The sequence below is a fragment of the Somniosus microcephalus genome, chromosome 4 (genome assembly GCF_052327205.1).
Source record: "Somniosus microcephalus isolate GS21.2 chromosome 4, FLI_Smic_1.0, whole genome shotgun sequence".
In the NCBI taxonomy this organism is placed as follows: domain Eukaryota; kingdom Metazoa; phylum Chordata; class Chondrichthyes; order Squaliformes; family Somniosidae; genus Somniosus; species Somniosus microcephalus.
In genome coordinates, this window is record NC_140990.1 from 67,582,007 (window position 1) to 67,602,779 (window position 20,773).

General features: G+C 51.2%; 2 protein-coding genes and 1 pseudogene across 2 annotated transcripts in view; 2 read left to right on the forward strand and 1 right to left on the reverse strand.

Annotated features, from left to right (window-relative positions):
* The window catches only part of LOC147119124 (uncharacterized), a 149,593-nt pseudogene that overhangs the window by 17,382 nt on the left and 111,438 nt on the right, over window positions 1–20,773 (forward strand).
* Window positions 3,568–4,490, reverse strand: LOC147119125 (uncharacterized; the record flags this gene model as incomplete). Its single annotated transcript, XM_085987055.1, has 1 exon — window positions 3,568–4,490. A coding segment is annotated over one exon (795 nt), but the record flags the coding sequence as incomplete, so codon positions are not given.
* Window positions 6,883–20,773, forward strand: part of LOC147119126 (uncharacterized) — a 53,634-nt gene continuing 39,743 nt past the window's right edge. Inside the window, exon 1 of the mRNA XM_085987056.1 lies at window positions 6,883–6,946. Coding sequence (XP_085843182.1) covers window positions 6,883–6,946 — 64 coding nt within the window. The remainder of the gene's footprint in view (window positions 6,947–20,773) is intronic.

Genomic DNA, 20,773 nt, shown 5'->3' on the forward strand with positions numbered 1-20,773 from the left:
CTCGGCCCGAGACACAGAGCAGGGGAGTGGCAGCGGTCGGCCGTCAACCGCGCGGCCCGAGACACAGAGCGGGGGAGCGGCAGCGGCCGGCCATCAACCGCGCGGCCCTCTAAACTGCCCTGGCAATGCCAGGCCCCCCCAGCTAGTAAACTATAAATTACATGAAATAACTATTTTAAACAATAATTTAAATTTTTGAAAAAAATAATTTTATTTTCTAACGGGGCTAAAAATAAACTTACCTTGCTTTAAAGTATTTAAAAATAATAAACCTGTGGAAAAATGTTTTAATTTTAATTAATTCACCACTTACCTTGTAAAAAGCATTTAAATGTGTAACTTCTGGAGACTTACCCTCCTGGGAAAACCTGCAAAAAAACCCCGAAGTTTGATGCGCACGCGCTGCCTCTCCCGCGCACGCGTTTGACCTCTGAACCCCTTCAGGGAAATGGAAGTGCCGGTTTCCCGCGCATGCGCAGTGCATGCAGGAAACCGACACTTCCATTGGGCCTACGGGTGAGTACCCCGTGCGAACTCACCCGTGGAGACCCGGATTTCTGGGCCAATATGATTAGGCAGAGTCAACATGGTTTTATGAATGGGAAATCATGTTGAAAAATGTATTATCCTGTAACACCAGGGTTCCTGGAGACAGACCCCACAGACCCATCTCCCTTATCCTGTAACAGAACAGGGTTCCTGGGGACAGACCCCACAGACCCATCTCCCTTATCCTGTAACACCAGGGTTCCTGGAGACAGACCCCACAGACCTATCTCCCTTATCCTGTAACAGAACAGGGTTCCTGGGGACAGATCCTGCAGACCCATCTCCCTTATCGTGTAACAGACCAGGGTTCCTGGGGACAGACCCATTTCCCTTATCCTGTAACAGACCAGGGTTCCTGGGGACAGACCCATTTCCCTTATCCTGTAACAGACCAGGGTTCCCGGGGACAGACCCCACAGACCCATCTCCCTTATCCTGTAACAGACCAGGGTTCCTGGGGACAGACCCCACAGACCCATCTCCCTTATCCTGTAACAGACCAGGGTTCCTGGGGACAGACCCATTTCCCTTATCCTGTAACAGACCAGGGTTCCCGGGGACAGACCCCACAGACCCATCTCCCTTATCCTGTAACAGACCAGGGTTCCTGGGGACAGACCCCACAGACCCATCTCCCTTATCCTGTAACAGAACAGGGTGCCTGGGGACAGACTCCACAGACCCATTTCCCTTATCCTGTAACAGACCAGGGTTCCTGGAGACAGACCCCACAGACCCATCTCCCTTATCCTGTAACAGAACAGGGTGCCTGGGGACAGACCCCACAGACCCATCTCCCTTATCCTGTAACAGACCAGGGTTCCTGGGGACAGACCCCACAGACCCACCTCCCTTATCCTGTAACAGATCAGGGTTCCTGGGGACAGACCCACCTCCCCTCTCAATGGTGATTCAAAGATATTGTGTAAACCTTCACCTGAATGGGTCTGATTCGCCGATCCCCACCCGATCAGACAGACTCTGTCTGAAGGAGACTCTCAGGTAAAGTCCGATCTTCATCTTTTTTCGTATGATAGTAGCAAAGCAAATCAAATGTCAATATCTAAGTCAGATATCCAGGCCAAAGCTTCCTGTGTAACAATGTGGATATCTTGTCGGCTGCCTGTGAATTTCCTCTGAGGGCAGTGCTCAATGATGGGCTCCAGGGTCTGATCAGGAGCTCCACAGTCACATGATGGGGATGCTTTAATCTTCCATCTATGGAGAAGGTGGCAGCACGGTGGCATAGTGGTTAGCACTGTTGCCTCACAGCGCCAGAGACCCGGGTTCGAATCGGCCTCGGGTGACTGTCTGTGTGGAGTTTGCACATTCTCCCCGTGTTTGCGTGGGTTTTCTCCGGGTGCTCCGGTTTCCTCCCACAGTCCAAAGATGTGCAGGTTAGGTTGATTGGCTATGATAAATTGACCCTTAGTGTTAGGGGGATTAAATACGTGGGGTTACAAGGATAGGGTGGGATATGTGTTGGTGTAGGGGTTACGGGGATCGGGTGGAATATGTGTCGGTGCAGGCTCGATGGGCCGAAATGGCCTCTATCTGCACTGTGGGGTTTCTGTGATTTCTGTGATCTGTGATCTACCATGACCGTTTCTGAGGCGGTTGATGGTTGTCCACTGTTTGCGAGGAAGGTTTGATCCGATGACTATTAAACGCTCCCCAGGCTGCAGGTTCTGTGGCAGATCCCAGCCCTTGCCCTCTCCGTTCGTTCTCAGAAGACTTTGTCCCGAGTTGAGAGTCTCTCTGGAGATGGTGCTGGAGTCAATGGGGTTTGAAACATTCACTCAGTGGGTCTCCTCACTGTGCTCTCACCCTCCATCTTTAATGATCACCAATGGGATTGGGTCGGTCCCTTTTGAACCGTTCAGGGTTCTGGGCAGGGGGTCCATTGCTCCCCTGGTGTTTCCATTGACTGTCGAACCCTTAGCTGTGAGTCTGTGCAGTTCCGCAGATATCTGAGGGATTTGAGTGGTGGGAGAGAACACAAGGAGTCTCTTTATACAGAGGGTGTCCCCCTTTCACCCGATTGGGCTTCAAGGGGTGGAGGAGGTGAACCCGGGGCGGGGGGCTGATGCTGATCTGGACTTGTGTGGAGGGAGTGAGATATCGGGGCTGAAACTCCACTCCTGGTCCATCGCTGCCACTGGTACATTTCGCCCGGTGAATACGGCGGACTCCCCGGGTTTACACTCTCCCCTCATTTAAACATAGATGGTGCAGTGTGGGAGGTGAGGGAGGAGTCTGCTCATTCCCGGGGCAGATCAGACAAAGTGCTTTGAGTGGTGGGTCCAGCAGTGAAACTGAAACCAAACTAAAGGGAACAAAGATCCAATCCAAGGGAACAAGCAATGGGACAATGGGAAGAAACCATAACCAGCCCAAAAGTGGGATAATCTCCCCAAAAGGTCGGTGCGGACAGTTAGAAACTCCTCCTGGTGACTGTGTGCCTGCAGGACTCGGCTTCACTCCAGTGTTTAAAGGCACAGAGCGCTGGCTCACACCCAGGGGGCAATGTTTGGGAATTCCAGGGGCAGCGAGGACATGCTCGGAAACACCCCGGAGCAGTGAAAGCCCACTGGGCCCCAGGACAAGCTCATCGGAAAACCCAGGGCAAGGGCAAATTCAAAACACAGTTTGCAGGCGTGATTCTCTATTCGCACATCGAAGGTGAGAGAGATGCTGTGGGTCACACACTAAGCCCAGTAGCTGAAAGTGATTAACAGACTGGGTTTCTGTTTAGTGATCCCGGGCGTGTTACCAATACCTTCCCTGGATACCAAGGCTAGAAGAGGCACTCTGGAATGTATGGTGAGCTGGGACTTGTCCATGAGAGTAACCGAAGGTATGAGAACTGAAATAATCTAGAGTTAGAAAGGTGAAAAGGCCCAAAAATGGAGCAGTCTGTTACAGGACATCAATTAGTCTCCTCTTATCTTGGAGAAATCAAATACTCTACACACTGTATTTGAAGCGAAGCTGATTTATTTGACAGATAATCAGAATATTAAACTCCAACCCAGTTATTAGGGTTATTAACATCAGCAGAAACAAACCCCAACTGTCATAATGAACATGGTTCAGTTCTTGATGTGATTAACAGCAGCAATAACAGCAGAATCCAACCCCTGCAGTCACTTGTGAACTCGCTGGTGTCTCAGCAGGCTGGATGAACGAGTGAATCCCTTCCCACACTCGGAGCAGGTGAACGGCCTCTCCCCAGTGTGAACTCGCTGGTGTCGCAGCAGGGTGGATGACTGAGTGAATCCCTTCCCACACACGGAGCAGGTGAACTGCCTCTCCCCAGTGTGAGTGCGTTGGTGTCTGAACAGATACTTTTTGCTTTTAAAGCTCTTCTCACAGTCAGAACATTTAAATGGTCTCTTATTAGAGTGAACAAGTTGGTGTTCAGTGAGGCTGGAGGAGTTAGTGAATCCCTTCCCACACAAGGAGCAGGTAAACAGTCTCTCCCCAGTGTGAACGCCCTGGTGTTTAATCAGTTCCTCAGAGCTTTTAAAGCAGTTCCCACAGCCAGAACATTTAAACAGACTCGTGACAGTGTGAACTCGCTGGTGTTTCAGCAGGTTAGGCGATTGAGTGAATTTATTCCCACACATGGAACTATTAAACTGTGTGGCAACAGTGTGAACATCTTGGTGTCTGAGCATGTTATATAACAGACTAAATCCCTTCCCACACACAGAGCAGGTGAACGGCCTCTCCCCAGTGTGAATACGCCGGTATGTCAGAAGGTGGGATGATTTAGCAAATCCCTTCCCACACACGGAGCAGGTGAAAGGTCTCTCCCCAGTGTGACTGCATCGATGAGCTTCCAGATCTGACGGGTAATTGAATCCCTTCCCACAGTCCCCACATTTCCATGGTTTCTCCGTGGTGCGGGTGTCCTTGTGTCTCTCCAGGTTGGATGATCAGTTGAAGCCTCGTCCACACACAGAACACGTGTACGGTTTCTCTCCGCTGTGAATGGTGCGATGTTTTTTCAGGCTGTGTAACTGGTTAAAGCTCTTTCCACAGTCTGTGCACTGGAACACTCTCACTCGGGTGTGTGTGTGTTTCGGTGCTTTTCCAGTCACACTGATGTTTGAAATCTTTTCCCACAGAGAGAACAGAGAAACATTTCTCCTTCCATATTCAAAGGCCGATGATATTCAGGTCCTGATGAATTGAGTGACTCTGTCAGATGTCTGTGTTGTTTGGTTTGAGTTGATGTGATGTTTGGTTTGAGTTTCCCGTCTGTAAATCCTCCCCTTCTAACACCCTGTAAAAGGGGTTTACAAAAGTCATCACTGTAAGTACAGGATAGAAATTCAGAACAGACAATTCAGTTTCTATGGAACATTCTTTCCTCTCTTGTTCCCCCAAACATGTGGTCCAATCAAACTAAAAGAAGCCAAAATAAGCAACAGAATTCACTCCAACAGCAAAGGGAACCTTCCCAACTAAACCAGAATGTTGTTCCCAGTGTCTGAGAGACACTCTGTACCCTGAGGTACCCACCGGTCGCGGAAGGTATCAAGTGAACCGGTGGACACCGCCTGCTCCCTCTCCAGGGCCACCTGGGCAGGGACAAGACCACGGGAGAGAGGCAGGCAGCCAGAGTGACCCCCCCATGGGTCCCGCCCATCCTGGGCCTACAAATTGCTGTTTTCGCCAGGCCCAAGAGCAGGTCCAGGAGAAGATCCTCCGACTTACCCACCCCCCTCTGCAGTGGGCGGGCAAAGATTAGGAGCGTGGGGCTAAAGTGTAACCAAGAGTTGAGGAGCAGCCCCTTCAGGTAACTATACAGGGGCTGCAACCTCTCACACTGAATATATACTCGGCCCATGGACTCCTCTAGGCCTGAAGTCCCGCCCACTCTCTGTTCCTGTACCAAGATGGCCACGCATGCGCAGTGACCCCGCCCTGTCCAAGATGGTGGCCAGTAACCCCGCTGACCCGGGCAGCTGGGCCTGTCACCGCGGGGCAAACACGGGGCCTGTGGGCTCTTATTTGGGGCCTGAGGCCTACACCAGGTGTTTATGAAGTTTCCCAGCCCACCCGCGGGTCCAATTCCTCCCCGAGCCCACAATCTCCTACCACCTCCTGGAACCGTCTCTCCCGCTTCAGACCACCGCCACCACTGGCACTGCGCATGCTCAGAGCACAGCCCTGTCCCGCGCCTGTGCACTGGGCTCCTGTGGTCATTCTGCCGCGCGGGGGATTTTTACTCTTATTTAGCCCAGTGGTACTGAGGCCAATTATAGACCCTGAGCTGTCTTGGCTGAGATCAACAAACAGCACAGATTAAGGATTGAACTTGGGACCTTCCCAGTGAGTTGTGCAGATTGTTTTAAAATTTTGGGGAGGGTTAGAACAGAATATTTTGAAAGTAATGTTACTCCACCTTTAAAGGAAACCTTCATTAAAGTGCAAAATTCTGAAGTCTTTCAAAATTGAACAAGCAAAAAGTAGTGAGACATTTTAGAAAGGCTCAAGTCACTAAAATAGACAGGTTTACAATCACTGCACGAGTACAGAAGGGAGTGACTGTTAATAGGAGCTCCGTCAGTGAAGTGCTCCGACACTCCAAGATAAACCAGACTGTCCTTTTAATTATAAATATGCAAAGTAAAGGGGTCACGGTCCATTTAAATATCTGTCCCATTCCCCCAGGCAGTGGGAGTAGGAACAGCACGCGGTCTCTTTATAACCTGACCCAGCAGGCCACATGAGGAAACCCACTCTATGTGGGGTGGGGCCTTGGGAACCAGCTCTATGGGGGGAATCACTTACACTGAGACACCAAATCCAGGGACCACTTACACTGAGACACCAAATCCAGGGACCACTTACACTGAGACACCAAATCCAGGGACCACTTACACTGAGACACCAAATCCAGGGACCACTTACACTGAGACACCAAATCCAGGGACCACTTACACTGAGACACCAAATCCAGGGACCACTTACACTGAGACACCAAATCCAGGGACCACTTACACTATGGCACCAAATGAAAAAGGACACATCCAGTGACATTGGCATCATCAATAATTATTTCTATCCCTAATCCTAACCCGTAAACATAACCACTCACCTCTAATCCTAACCACTAACCCCTATTCCTGACCCTAACCACTAACCCGTAACCACCAGTAACTCCTAAGTGTAACACCTGCCCCGAACCCCAAGACCCCAACCACTAACCCTAAATCGTTCAGTGTCAATCGTCATTGTGATGAAGGTCAGCCGCGTTGTCAATGGTGATTGTGATGTCACCGGTGATGAAGGTCAGCCGCGTTGTCAATAGTCATTGTGATGTCACCGGTGATGCAGCTTGGCCGCGTTGTCAATAGGCATTGTGATGTCATCGGTGATGCAGGTTGGTTGTGTTGTCAGTAGTCATTGTGATGTCACCGGTGATGCAGGTTGGTCACGTTGTCAATAGTCATTGTGATGTCACTGATGATGCAGGTCGGATTAGTTGGTTTTTGGAATACTTCCTTTACTATCTTATAATCATCAGTAATGGATTTATAATCGTGTGTAGGAATTAAATATAAAAGTCTGTAATCATCAACTGTATGCAATGGTAACCTGAATTGGCATGGATAGAAGATTGGCGAGCTAACAGGAAACAGAGAGTAGGCATTAATGGGTCATTTTCTGATTGGCAAGATATAATGAGTGGTGTGCCACAAGGATCAGTGCTGGGGCCTGAACTTTTTACAATTTATATAAATGACTTGGATGAAGGGACCGAAGGTATGGTTGCTAAATTTGCTGATGACACAAAGATAGGTAGGAAAGTAAATTGTGAAGAAGACATAAGGGCCTAGAAATTGGGTATAGCCCCGCTTGAGGCGTTAGAACTGGCGATGCGCTAAGTTTATAGCCAGACGAAACTTATTGCTGCCTGGCGCGATATTGGGTTGCATCGCCCCCAAAGGGGATTGCAGCGCTAAATCAGCCGTTGCACGGTGCTCTTAAGGCGCAAAAGGTCAGGCGCTACTCAATATCGACGCGGACGGGCGCAGCGCAGGTGAACTCAATTACGGGAAAGCACGAGACCTACAGGCGCCGGCCAGCTCTTAAAGGGGCGGGTCAGTCAGACTGAGCTTAAACACCCAACGCCCTGAAGGCCTCAGATTCGGCGCTCGCCCTTGTCTGGTGTTAGAAACTTGTGCATTATGGAGAAGGGTAGGCAGAAAGCAGAGCGCTTCAGCACTGAGGCTCTGGACCACTTGGTGGCTGCAGTTGAACACCGTCGAGAGGTCCTGTATCCGGATAATGGCAAGAGGCCAAATCTGAAGGCTTATCGACGATCTTGGAGGGAGGTTGCTGTGAGGGTGAATTCCAGCAGCATGGCAACCAAGACCCCTGTTCAGTGCAGGAAGAAATTCAACGACCTCACACGGATCGTTAGGGTGAGTGATGGTTTACCAAACTTGTGCTTCCCTCCATCTGCAGCTGACTTCAGGCACCCTGCTGCAATGATGCGCCAATGGCCATCTGTCAGTATGCACCCATGGCCCTTTCTGGCCACACACATGGACAGATGTCTCAAGGCCTCATGTAAGGGCTCTTGCACCATGGGGGGCATGCGATGAGGTCTCAAGGCCTCATGTAACAGAACATCCCCTTCTTTCCCCTGCAGTCCAAGATGGCACAGATTAGAAAGGAGCAGCGTCGAACTGGTGGCGGACCTGCACATGTGGTCACTCTCACGGATCTGGAGGAGAGAGTGCACCAGATACTTGGAGGACATCTGTCTGGTCCAGTGACCACTGCATCTGCCGACCCCATTACCGACAGCGAGGGTAAGACTCTCACCTTTTCCACCTGTTGCCTTCCACTTGGTCCCCCCGCCAGCATGCATCCTCAGTGTGCAGCCATGTCAGAGCCTTGCCGCAATCTGGCATGCCTTTCAGCAAACCTGTCCTTTTGCTAAAGCCACTCTTCCACCTCCCACTTTCAGATGAAGCAGCACCAACTCGGGCTCAACGCGCTGAAGCTGCCAGTGCCAGTGCCACCGGAGGCGAGGACCAGGAGGAATCCAGACCAGCCGTTGCAGAATCCGGGGAGCGGAGACATCTGCAGACTGGGGATAGTAGTCCCCTGGAGGGGAGGGGGGGTGGCTCTGAGGATGAACCAGTTGCCGGACCAAGCGGCATGGAGCAACGCAGGGGGGATAGGCAAGTTTGGCCACCGTCTCCCCGCAGGGCAAGGCAGGTCGTCATGACTGCTGCACAGAGTGCAGATGAGGTCCTTCGCCCTCCAAACAAGCTCCCATTCTGATGCCAGTTGGTCAAAAGGCTTTTAGGTGTAGTGGTGCAAGTGCTTCGGACAGGGTTGAAGGTACCAAGTACTGTAAAGCTCAAATCCCAGAACTCCGCTGCATATTAGCTCGCCAACTCTCTAGCAGCGAGCGCAATGAGCAGGCCAAGTGGCAGAAGATTCTGCAGTAGAGCTGTCCCCTTTAAATAGCACCCCCCTACTCCGAGAAGGGCCTGTTAGCCCTCCCTCGAACTATCGCTAATAGCGCTGGGCGCTAAGGCTCCGGGCGCCACCCAATATGCGCTCAGGCGCTCCTAAAAGGCGTTGCACACTGAAATGACGTCATGAGCTGCTTGCGCTCGCGGGCGCGCGCAAACACTTAGCACAGGCGCTAAATGTATAGTCAATATCTGAGTTGGCGCTATCTTCATAGCGTCCGCCCCAACATAGCGCTTCGCCCCAATTCTAGGGCCTAGAAATTGGGTTTTGGCGCAGCGACGGCTTTAGCGCCGGAAGTTAGTGCCGGAGCTAAGTCGCGCTGGGCGGGCCAAAAATTCACTAGTTCTGCGCCCAAACGACTGCCGGCGCTGCTGAAAGCTGTTTGCGCCTGAAAACTGGCGCTACGCGCTGAATTGCGGCGCTATTCCGGCGCTGCAGCGCCCGCTGCGGTGCGGCAGGTTCGGGAAGTGCAGGCCTCCTCCTTCCCTTAAGGAGGAGCTGCCTGCACCCGGCCGCGGCCTGCGAAAATCATTGTAAAAATGAGCCCGGCACCTCGGACAAGTGCCAGGCTTGCATCTGTCCTGGGGGGGGGGGGGGGAGAAGTCCGGGGAGGGAGCTGCGGCCAGGCGGCCGGCGGGAAAGCGGCCGGCCGCCGCGGGGCCTTTAATGCGCCGGCGCAAAGTCCAGTAAGGCACCTCTGCCAGAACGTTGCTTGCGGCTGCCACGGGCAAGGCGGCCGCAAGTCAATTTCGGAGTTCGGGCGGGTTACCATGGCAACCGGGACGCTGCGCACACCGATGACGTCATCGGTGCCGGCGCAGCGCTAACGGCCTAACGCCGATTTAGGGACCCACTCAATTTTCAAACTGGCCATAACTCCGGCGCTAGGCCCTCTAGCGCCTCAAAAGCGGCGCTAAGCCTACCGAATTTCTAGGCCTAGGTCTCTTTAGGCGCTCAGCGCCGGCGCTACCAACCCAATTTCTAGGCCAAGGAGTCTACAAAGGGATATAGATAGGTTAAGTGAGTGGGCATCTCCATATCCCTTGATTCCCCTAGAGTCCAAAAATCTATCGATCTCAGCCTTGAATATACTGAAAGACTCAGCATTCACAGCCCTCTGGGGCAGAGAATTCCAAAGATTCACAACCCTCTGAATGAAGAAATTCCTCCTCATCTCAGTCTTAAATGGCCAACCCCTTATCCTAAGACTGTGACCCCTGGTTCTAGACTCCAGCCAGGGGAAACAACCTCTCAGCATCTACCCTGGGCCGCTCTTTATCCTCTCTCCGCTGCTTTAATTCAGGTCCACTCTCGGGCCACTCTTTATACTCTCGCCGCTGCCGCTGCTTTAATTCAGGTCCACTCTCGGGCCGCTCTTTATCCTCTCGCCGCTGCTTTAATTCAGGTCTGCTCTCGGGCCGCTCTTTATCCTCTCTCCGCTGCCGCTGCTTTAATTCAGGTCCACTCTCGGGCCGCTCTTTATCCTCTCGCCACTGCTGCTGCTTTAATTCAGGTCCGCTCTCGGGCCGCTCTTTATCCTCTCTCCGCTGCCGCTGCTTTAATTCAGGTCCACTCTCGGGCCGCTCTTTATCCTCTCTCCGCTGCCGCTACTTTAATTCAGGTCCGCTCTCGGGCCGCTCTTTATCCTCTCTCCGCTGCCCCTGCTTTAACTCAGGTCCACTCTCGGGCCGCTCTTTATCCTCTCTCCGCTGCCCCTGCTTTAATTCAGGTCCGCTCTCGGGCCGCTCTTTATCCTCTCTCCGCTGCCGCTGCTTTAATTCAGGTCCGCTCTCGGGCCGCTCTTTATCCTCTCGCCGCTGCCGCTGCTTTAATTCAGGTCCACTCTCGGGCCGCTCTTTATCCTCTCTCCGCTGCTTTAATTGAGGTCCACTCTCGTGCCACTCTTTATCCTCTCGCCGCTGCCGCTGCTTTAATTCAGTTCCGCTCTCTCGGGCCGCTCTTTATCCTCCCTCCACTGCCGCTGCTTTAATTCAGGTCCGCTCTCGGGCCGCTCTTTATCCTCTTGCCGCTGCCACTTATTTAATTCAGGTCCGCTCTCGGGCCGCTCTTTATCCTCTCTCCGCTGCCGCTGCTTTAATTCAGGTCCACTCTCGGGCCGCTCTTTATCCTCTCTCCGCTGCTTTAATTCATCTTCCCCTCCCCTCCCCTCCCCTCCCCTTTCAGCATTCCATAGGGATCGCTCCCTCCGAGACACCCTAGTCCACTCCTCTTTCACCCCCAACAGCCCTTCCCCTTCGCCTGGCACCTTCCCGTGCAAGCGCAGGAGATGTAACACCTGCCCCTATACCTCCCCCCTTCTCACTGTCCAGGGCCCCAAACACCCCTTTCAGGTCAAACAGCAATTTTATTGTACTTCTTGCAATCTAGTATACTGTATTCACTGCTCATGATGCGGTCTCCCCTACATTGGGGAGACCAAACGCAGATTGGGTGACCGCTTTGCGGAACACCTCCGTTCAGTCCATAAGGGTGACCCCGAGCTTCCGGTCGCCTGTCATTTTAATTCACCACTCCATTCCCACTCGGACCTCACCGTCCTTGGCCTCTTGTATTGTTCCACGGAAGCTCAACGTAAACTCGAGGAACAGCACCTCATCTTCCGATTAGGCACTTTGCAGCCTTCCGGACTCAATATTGAGTTCAACAATTTCAGATCATAACCTCGGCCCCTATTACTTTTTTACTTGTATTTTTTTCCACCCCTTTGTTTTGGTTTTTCCCTTCCCCACCCCGCTCCTTTTTTTTTCTCTCTCCCACATGGCAGCTGTCTCTCATCCTACCAGAACATTTCACACCTAATCTGAGCCGTCTTTTGTCTCCACTGTCCTATTACCATCTTGTCTGGTTTTGAATACCTCTTAATGTCTTTTTTACTTCTTTTGTTCTATCGCAGCCTTGCCTTCGATCTATTTCATTTCCTTTCCAGTTTTGAAAAAGAGTTTGGACCCAAAACGTCGACTCTAATTTCTCTCCACGGATGTTGCCTGGCCTGCTGAGTTTTTCCAGCAATTTCTGTTATATAAGGGAATAAAGGCCCACAGCCTCCCCTAGCCCCGGGCCCTGAACAAGGAACTGGAGAAACTCGCTGCCCTGCGGATCAGACAATCAGTCGGCGCTAGTCCTGCCCCTCGGGCTCCCCGATTGGTTGCAGGACCCGCCGCCGGCTCGCTCCTCCAGCCCCGCCCCGCTCGCTCCTTATTGGTCGGAAGCTCCCGTCAATCAGGCCGGCCCGGGTCACATGTCCATCAGGCGATGACGTCACTGAGACCGCGGGCCCGGGTCACGTGTCTCTGAGGAAGTCTGACCCGCTCCGCGAGCCTGATAGCAAAATACTGCAGATGTCGGAAATCCGAAATAACAACAGAAAATGCTGGAAAAACTCAGCAGGTCAGGCAACATCCGTGGAGAGAAATTTGAGTTGACGTTTCGGGTCGATCCCTTCTTCAAAATTGGAAAGAAAATCCGCTCCGTTCGCTTCCCGGGACCCTTGGACTCCCAGGTTTGTGTTTACCGTCATTTATTTCCCCGTCCCTCTCCGCTCGTCCGTCTAGCTGAGAAAACTCGCTTTCTGCCGGTAATTCCGACTCTTCAACCGTTAACGACCGTTACACAGTGTGTTGCCCCTTAGCATGCGCACTAGCAGCTGGTCCTGGGACTCTCTACCCCTGAGCATGCCCACTAGCAGCTGGTCCTGGGACTCTCTACCCCTGAGCATGCCCACCAGCAGCTGGTCCTGGGACTCTCTACCCCTGAGCATGCCCACTAGCAGCTGGTCCTGGGACTCTCTACCCCTGAGCATGCCCACCAGCAGCTGGTCCTGGGACTCTGCCGCTGAGCATGCCCACTAGCAGCTGGTCCTGGGATTCTGCCCCTGAGCATGCCCACTAGCAGCTGGTCCTGGGACTTTCTACCCCTGAGCATGCCCACTAGCAGCTGGTCCTGGGATTCTGCCGCTGAGCATGCCCACCAGCAGCTGGTCCTGGGACTTTCTACCCCTGAGCATGCCCACTAGCAGCTGGTCCTGGAACTCTGCTACCCCTGAGCATGCCCACTAGCAGCTGGTCCTGAGACTCTGCCCCTGAGCATGCCCACAAGCAGCTGGTCCTGGGACTCTGCCGCTGAGCATGCCCACTAGCAGCTGGTCCTGGGACTCTGCCCCTGAGCATGCCCACTAGCAGCTGGTCCTGGGACTCTGCCCCTGAGCATGCCCACTAGCAGCAGGTCCTGGGACTCTGCCCGAGCATGCCCACTAGCAGCTGGTCCTGGGACCTAACATAGAAACATAGAAGATAGGAGCAGGAGTAGGCCATTCGGCCCTTCGAGCCTGCTCCGCATTTCAATGAGATCATGGCTGATCATTGAAATTCAGTACCCTGTCCCTGCCTTCTCCCCATATCCCTTGATCCCTTTAGCCTTAAGAAATATGTCCAACTCTTTCTTGAATATATTTAATAAACTGGCCTCCAACGCCCTCTGTGGCAGAGAATTCCACAGGTTCACCACTCTCTGGATGAAGAAATTCCTCCTCATTTCAGTCCTAAATGTCCTACCACTTATCCTTCGACTATGACCCCTGGTTCTGGACTCCCCGGCCATCAGAAACATCCTTCCAGCATCTAGTCTGTCCAGGCCTGAGAGACTTTTATAGGTTTCGATGAGATCCCCTCTCAATCTTCTAAACTCCAGTGAGTATAAGCCCAATCGACACAATCTCTCCTCATACGTCATTCCTGCCATCCCAGGTATCAGCCTGGTGAATCTTCGCTGCACTCCTTCCATGGCAAGGACGTCCTTCCTCAGATAAGGCGACCAAAACTGCACACAATACTCAAGGTGCCGTCTCACCAAGGCCCTGTACAACTGTAGCAAGACATCCTTGTTCCTGTACTCGAACCCTCTTGTTACGAAGGCCAACATACCATTTGCCTTCTTAACCACCTGCTGCATCTGCATGCTTACCTTCAGCGACTGGTGCACAAGAACACCCAGGTCTCTTTGCACTTCCCCTTCTCCCAATCTATTGCCATTCAAATAATAATGTGCCTTCCTGTTTTTGCCACCAAAGTGGATAACCTCACATTTATCCACATTATAGTGCATTTGCCATGTTTCTGCCCAATCACCTAACCTGATCAAATCGTACTGGAGTTTCATGACATCCTCCTCGCAGCATACCCTCCCACCCAGCTTTGTGTTGTCTGCAAATTTGGAGATATTGCATCCGATTCCCTCGTCCAGATCATTAATATATATTGTGAACAGCTGGGGTCCTAGGACCGATCCTTGCGGTACCCCACTAGTCACTGCCTGCCACTCGGAAAATGACCCGTTTCTTCCAACTCTTTGCTTTCTGTCCGCCAACCAGTTCTCTATCCAAGTCAATACCTTGCCCCCAATCCCATGTGCCTTAATTTTGCACGCTAATCTCTTATGCGGGACCTTATCAAAAGTCTTCTGAAAGTCCAAATACACCACATCCACTGGTTCTCCCTTATCTATTTTACCAGTTACATCCTCAAAAAATTCCAGTAGATTAGTCAAGCACGATTTACCTTTTGTAAATCCATGTTGACTTTGTCCGATCCTGTCACTGCTTTCCAAGTGCTCTGCTATTACATCTTTTATAATGGACTCTAGCATTTTCCCCACTACCGATGTGAGGCTTACCGGTCTATAATTCCCTGCTTTTTCTCTGCCACCTTTTCTGAATAGTGGGGTAACATTAGATACCCTCCAATCCATGGGTACTGTTACAGAGTCTATCGAGTTCTGGAAGATGACCAGCAATGCATCTACTATTTCTAGGGCCACTTCCTTAAGTGCCCTGGGATGTAGATTATCAGGCCCTGGGGATTTATCGGCCTTCAGTCCCATCAATTTTCCTAACACCATTTCCCTACAAATACTGATTTCTTTCAGTTCCACCCTTTCATCAGACCCTATGTTTCCCGGTATTTCTGGGAGGTTATTTGTGTCCTCCTTTGTGAAGACAGAACCAAAATATGTATTTAGTTGGTCTGCCATTTCTTTGTTCCCCATTATAATTTCCCCCGATTCTGACTGCAAGGGACCTACGCTTGACTTCACCAATCTTTTTCTCTTCACATATCTATAAAAGCTTTTACAGTCAGTTTTTATGTTCTCTGCAAGCTTACTCTCATATTCTATTTTCCCTTTCTTAATTAATCCCTTTGTCCTCCTTTGTTGAATCCTGAACTCCCAATCCTCAGGATTATTATTTTTTCTGGCCAATTTGTATGTCCTCTCCTTGGATCTTATGCTATCCCTAATTTCCCTTGTTACCCATGGTTGAGTCACCTTTTTTGTTTTATTTTTGTGCCAAACTGGGATGAAAAACTTCTGTAGTTCATCCATTCGGTCTTTGAATGCTTGCCATTGCCTATCCACCGTCACCCCTTTGAGTGCCATTCCCCAATCAATCCTACCCAACTCGCTCCTCAGACCATCGTAGTTTCCTTTATTTAAATTGAGGACCCTTGTTTCTGAGTCAACTACTTCATTCTTCATCTTAATGAAGAATTCAATCATATTATGATCGCTCCAACCCAAGGGGCCCCGTACAACAAGATTGCTAATGAGTCCAACCCCACTAACGTTTTTTTCCCCTTAGTATTTCTCAATTCTACCCATACAGATTCCACATCATCAGAGCTAATATCCTTCATTACAATTGTGTTAATCCCTTCTTTAACCAGTAATGCTACCCCACGTCCCTTTCCTTTTTGCCTATCTTTCCTGAATATCGAATACCCCTGGATGTTGAGTTCCCAGTCTTGGCCATCCTTGAGCCACGTTTCCGTAATCCCAACCAAATCATATTCGTTTACCTCTATTTGTGCAGCCAATTCATCCACCTTATTACGAATGCTCCTCGCATTAAGACACAAAGCCTTCAGGCTTGTTTTTTTAACGCTCTTAGACCTATTACAATTATTATTTACTGTGGCCATGTTTGATTTAAACCATTGATTTCTCTGACTGCCACTTTTGTTTTTCTCCTTCCTAACTTTTGCTTTTATCCTTGTTTCCCTTTCCTCTGTCTCCCTGCTCAGGTTCCCAACCCCCTTCCATTTTAGTTTAAGCCCTCCCCCACAGCACTAGCAAACAAACCTCCTAGGACATCAGTTCCAGCCCTGCCCAGCTGCAGACCATCCGGTTTGAACTGGTGCCACCTCCCCCAGAACCGGTTCCAATGTCCCAGGAACTTGAATCCCTCCCCCTGGCACCATTCCTCTAGCCACGTATTCAGCTGAAGTATCCTTCTATTTCTACTCTGACTAGCACGTGGCACTGGTAGCAATCCTGAGATTACTACCTTTGAGGTCCTGTTTTTTAATTTACCTCCTAACTCCCTATATTCTGCTTTTAGGACCTCATCTCTGCTTCCCCTGAGCATGCGCACTAGCAGCTGGTCCTGGGACTCTGCTACCCCTGAGCATGCCCACTAGCAGCTGGTCTTGGGATTCTGCCCCTGAACATGCCCACCAGCAGTTGGTCCTGGGACTCTGCCTCTGAGCATGCCCACTAGCAGCTGGTCCTGGGACTCTCTACTCTTGAGCATGCCCACTAGCAGCTGGTCCTGGGACTCTGCTGCCCCTGAGCAGGTCCACTAGCAGCTGGTCCTGGGACTCTGCTGCCCCTGAGCATGCCCATTAGCAGCTGGTCCTGGGACTCTGCCCCCTGAGTATGCACACTAGCAGCTGATCCTGGGACTCTGGGCACCTGAGCATGCCCACTAGCAGCTGGTCCTGGGACTCTGCCCCCGGATCATGCCCACTAGCAGCTGGTCCTGGGACTCTGCTACCCCCGAGCATGCCCACTAGCAGCTGGTCCTGGGACTCTGCCCCTGAGCATGCCCACTAGCAGCTGGCACTGGGACTCTGCCCCTGAGCATGCCCACTAGCAGCTGGTCCTGGGACTCTGCTGCCCCGATCATGCCCACTAGCAGCTGGTCCTGGGACTCTGCTGCCCCGAGCATGCCCACTAGCAGCTGGTCCTGGGACTCTGCTCCCTGAGCATGCCCACTAGCAGCTGGTCCTGGGACTCTGCTCCCTGAGCATGCCCACTAGCAGCTGGTCCTGGGACTCTGCCCCTGATCATGCTCACTAGCAGCTGGTCCTGGGACTCTGGACCCCTGAGCATGCCCACTAGCAGCTGGTCCTGGGACTCTGCCCCTGAGCATGCGCACTAGCAGCTGGTCCTGGGACTCTGCTACCCTGAGCATGCGCACTAGCAGCTTGTCCTGGAACTCTGCCCCTGAGCATGCCCACTAGCAGCTGGTCATGGGACTCTGCCCCTGAGCATGCCCACTAGCAGCTGGTCCTTGGACTCTGCTACCCCTGAGCATGCGCACTAGCAGCTGGTCCTGGGACTCTGCTGCCTCTGAGCATGCCCACTAGCAGCTGGTCCTGGGACTGTGCTTCCCCTGAGCATGCCCACTAGCATATGATTCTGGGACTCTGCTGCCCCTGAGCATGCCCACTAGCAGCTGGTCCTGGGACTCTGCCCCTGAGCATGCGCACTAGCAGCTGGTCCTGGGACTCTGCCCCTGAGCATGCCCACTAGCAGCTGGTCCTGAGACTCTGCCCCTGAGCATGCCCACTAGCAGCTGGTCCTGAGTCTCTGCCCCTGAGCATGCCTCCTAGCAGCTGGTCCTGGGTCTCTGCCCCCTGAGCATGCGCGTTCTAAACCCCAACAAGGGCGGCGCATGCGGACTTTGAGGTGCCCAGAGAGGAATCTGTCAGTTGCCTTTGATAAATAACCCTCCATGGTCTTGAGGACCTCATAGAGTCATAGAGTTATACAGCACAGAAAGAGGCCCTTCGGCCCACCGCGTCCACGCCGGCCATCAAGCCCTGTCCAATCTAATCCCATTTTCCAGCATTTGGTCCGTAGCCTTGTATTCCATGGCTGGCCCTCATCCTTCACTGCTTCAGTGCAAAAAAAGCCCCAAACTTCTCCAATCTCTGTTACTAACTGCTCTTTGGAACAGAGGAGACTGAGGGAGACTTGATTGAGGCGTATAAAATTATGAGGGGTCTGGATAGAGTGGGTAGGAGGGACCTATTTTCCTTATCAGCGAGGTCAATAACCAGGGGCCATAGATTTAAAGTAATTGGTAGAAGGATTACAGGGGAGTTGTGAACTTTTTTCACTCAGCGCGCGGTGGGGGTCTGGAACTTTCTGCCTGAAAGGGTGGCAGAGGCAGAAACCCTCATCTCAGTTAAAAAGTACTTGGATATGCACATGAAGTGCTGTAACCTGCAGGGCTACGGACCAAGAGCTGGAAAGTGAGATTAGGCTGGAAAGCTGTTTTTCGGCCGGCTCAGGCACGATGGGCCGAATGGCCTCCTCTGTGCCCTAAATATCTGTGCTTCTATGATAACCCCTCCATTGCTAGACAGCCTGGGTCAAAATGGAGTGAAAAAGAGAAACAAAAAACTTAAAAGAAAGAAGAGAAAGACTTGCATTTATATAGCGCCTTTCACGACCATTGGATGTCCCAAAGCTCTTTACAGCCAATGAAGTGGAGCCACTGTTGTAATGTAGGAAAAGCGGCGGCCAATTTGCACTCAGCAAGCTCCCACAAACAGCAATTCCAAAATTCTATAGATTAAGGAATAGTTCCTGCAGATTGGAGGGTGGCAAATGTAACCCCGCTAATTAAAAAAGGAGGGAGAGAGAAAACATGGAACTACAGACCGGTTAGCCTAACATCAGTAGTAGGGAAAATGCTAGACTCGATTATAAAGGAAGTAGAATCCGGGTATAAAAGGGGAGGGGCTAGTGCAGTGCACGGAGTGCCTTGTGCATTGAGTGGTGCTGGAGTTTTGCTAAGTGGGAGAGTTCGGATAAGTGGGAGGTGAGGGTGTGTTTTTTGCTGTTTTGTTCCCCACTCCCAGGCTTGGACAACGCTGCGGAGGCGGAGCAGTGAGACAAGTCAACCAAACAGGCCCCACAGACAGTATTCAAGGAGGAGGTTGGTGATCAGCTGGTTGGTTGGTTTTCTTCCTTCTCTTCTCTTTTATACCTTTAAGTTGGCAAGTCCTTTGAATAGTGGTGTGACATTATCATCTATATCCGGGCAGGGTCTTCATAACTAATAATAAGAAATTTAATTAGTTATATAGAATGGAGCAGGTGATGTGTTACTGTTGCGAGATGTGGGAGCCGGTGGTCCCCATTGAGGCTCACGGTGATTACATCTGCGACAAGTGTTTGCTGTTAGAGGAACTCAAGTTCCATGTTATGGAGCTTGAGACCGAGCTTCAGACACTGCGACACATCAGGGAGGGGGAGAAGTTCCTGGACTCTATGGTTCAGGAGGTGGTCACACCTATGAAGTTAATTACTGCAGATGTAGTCCGTGGTCAGGGACAGGATGGTGTGACTACGAGTGAGGAAGGTACAGGGATCCAGGATGTAGTGTTGAAGGAGACGCAGCCCTTGTTCTTGTCCAGCAGGATCGAGGTTCTTACTCCCTGTGAGGGCGGGAGCGGGGACTGCAGGGAGGATGAGCAACCTGGCCACAGCACCGTGGTAGAGGGGGCCATTCAAGTGGAGGGAGTAAAAAGAAATGTTGTAGTGGTAGGGGATAGTATCATTAGGGGGATAGATAGGGTTCTCTGCAGTCAAGAGCAGGAGTCCCGAAGGCTGTGTTGCCTGCCCGGTGCGAGGGTTAAGGACATCTCTTCTGGGCTGGAAAGAAACTTGGAGTGGGAGGGGGAGGATCCAGTTGTCGTGGTCCATGTTGGTACAAATGACGTAGATAGGACAAGGAAGCCGTTTCTGTTAAAGGAGTATGAGCAGCTAGGGGTCAAATTAAAAAACAGAACCTCAAGGGTAATAATCTCTGGGTTATTACCTGAGCCACGAGCGAATATGGCTAGGATAAATAAAATTAAAGAGTTAAATGCGTGGCTCAAAGACTGGTGTGGGAGAAATGGGTTTTGCTTCTTGGGACGCTGGCACCAATACTGGGACAGGAGGGAGCTGTTCCGTTGGGACGGACTCCACTTGGCCAGTGCTGGGACTAGAGTCCTGGCGAATCATATAACTAGGGCTGTAGAGAGGGCTTTAAACTAATTAGTGGGGGGGAGGTTTCTAGAGAGCAAATAATAGAAATGGCAACAGAGAAGGTCATGGACTTAGGTAGCAGTGGGGGAATTAAAAAACAGAATGTGTCAGGAAGGGGCAGAAGGTATGGAGCAAAAAGTAAAGTACTAAAAAGGGAAAAAACAGGAACTAAGTGTTACAAAACATATTTGAAAGTTCTTTATCTGAATGCATGTAGCATTCGTAACAAAATGAATGAGTTAACGGCACAAATAATGACATATGGGTATGATCTTGTGGCCATTACAGAAACATGGCTGCAGGGTGACCATGACTGGGAATTAAACATACCAGGTTATTTAACAATCAGGAAGGACAGGCAGGAAGGGAGAGGAGGTGGGGTGGCTATGTTAATAAAGGAAGGAATCACTAAAATACAGAGAAATGATATTGGGTCGAAGGAGCAGGATAGTGAAACAGTTTGGGTGGAGATAAGGAATAATAAGGGGAAAAAAACACTAGTGGGTGTAGTCTATAGGCCTCCGAACAGTTGCAACTCTGTTGGACGGAGTATTAATCAGGAAATAGTTGAGGCTTGTAATAAGGGAACAGCTAT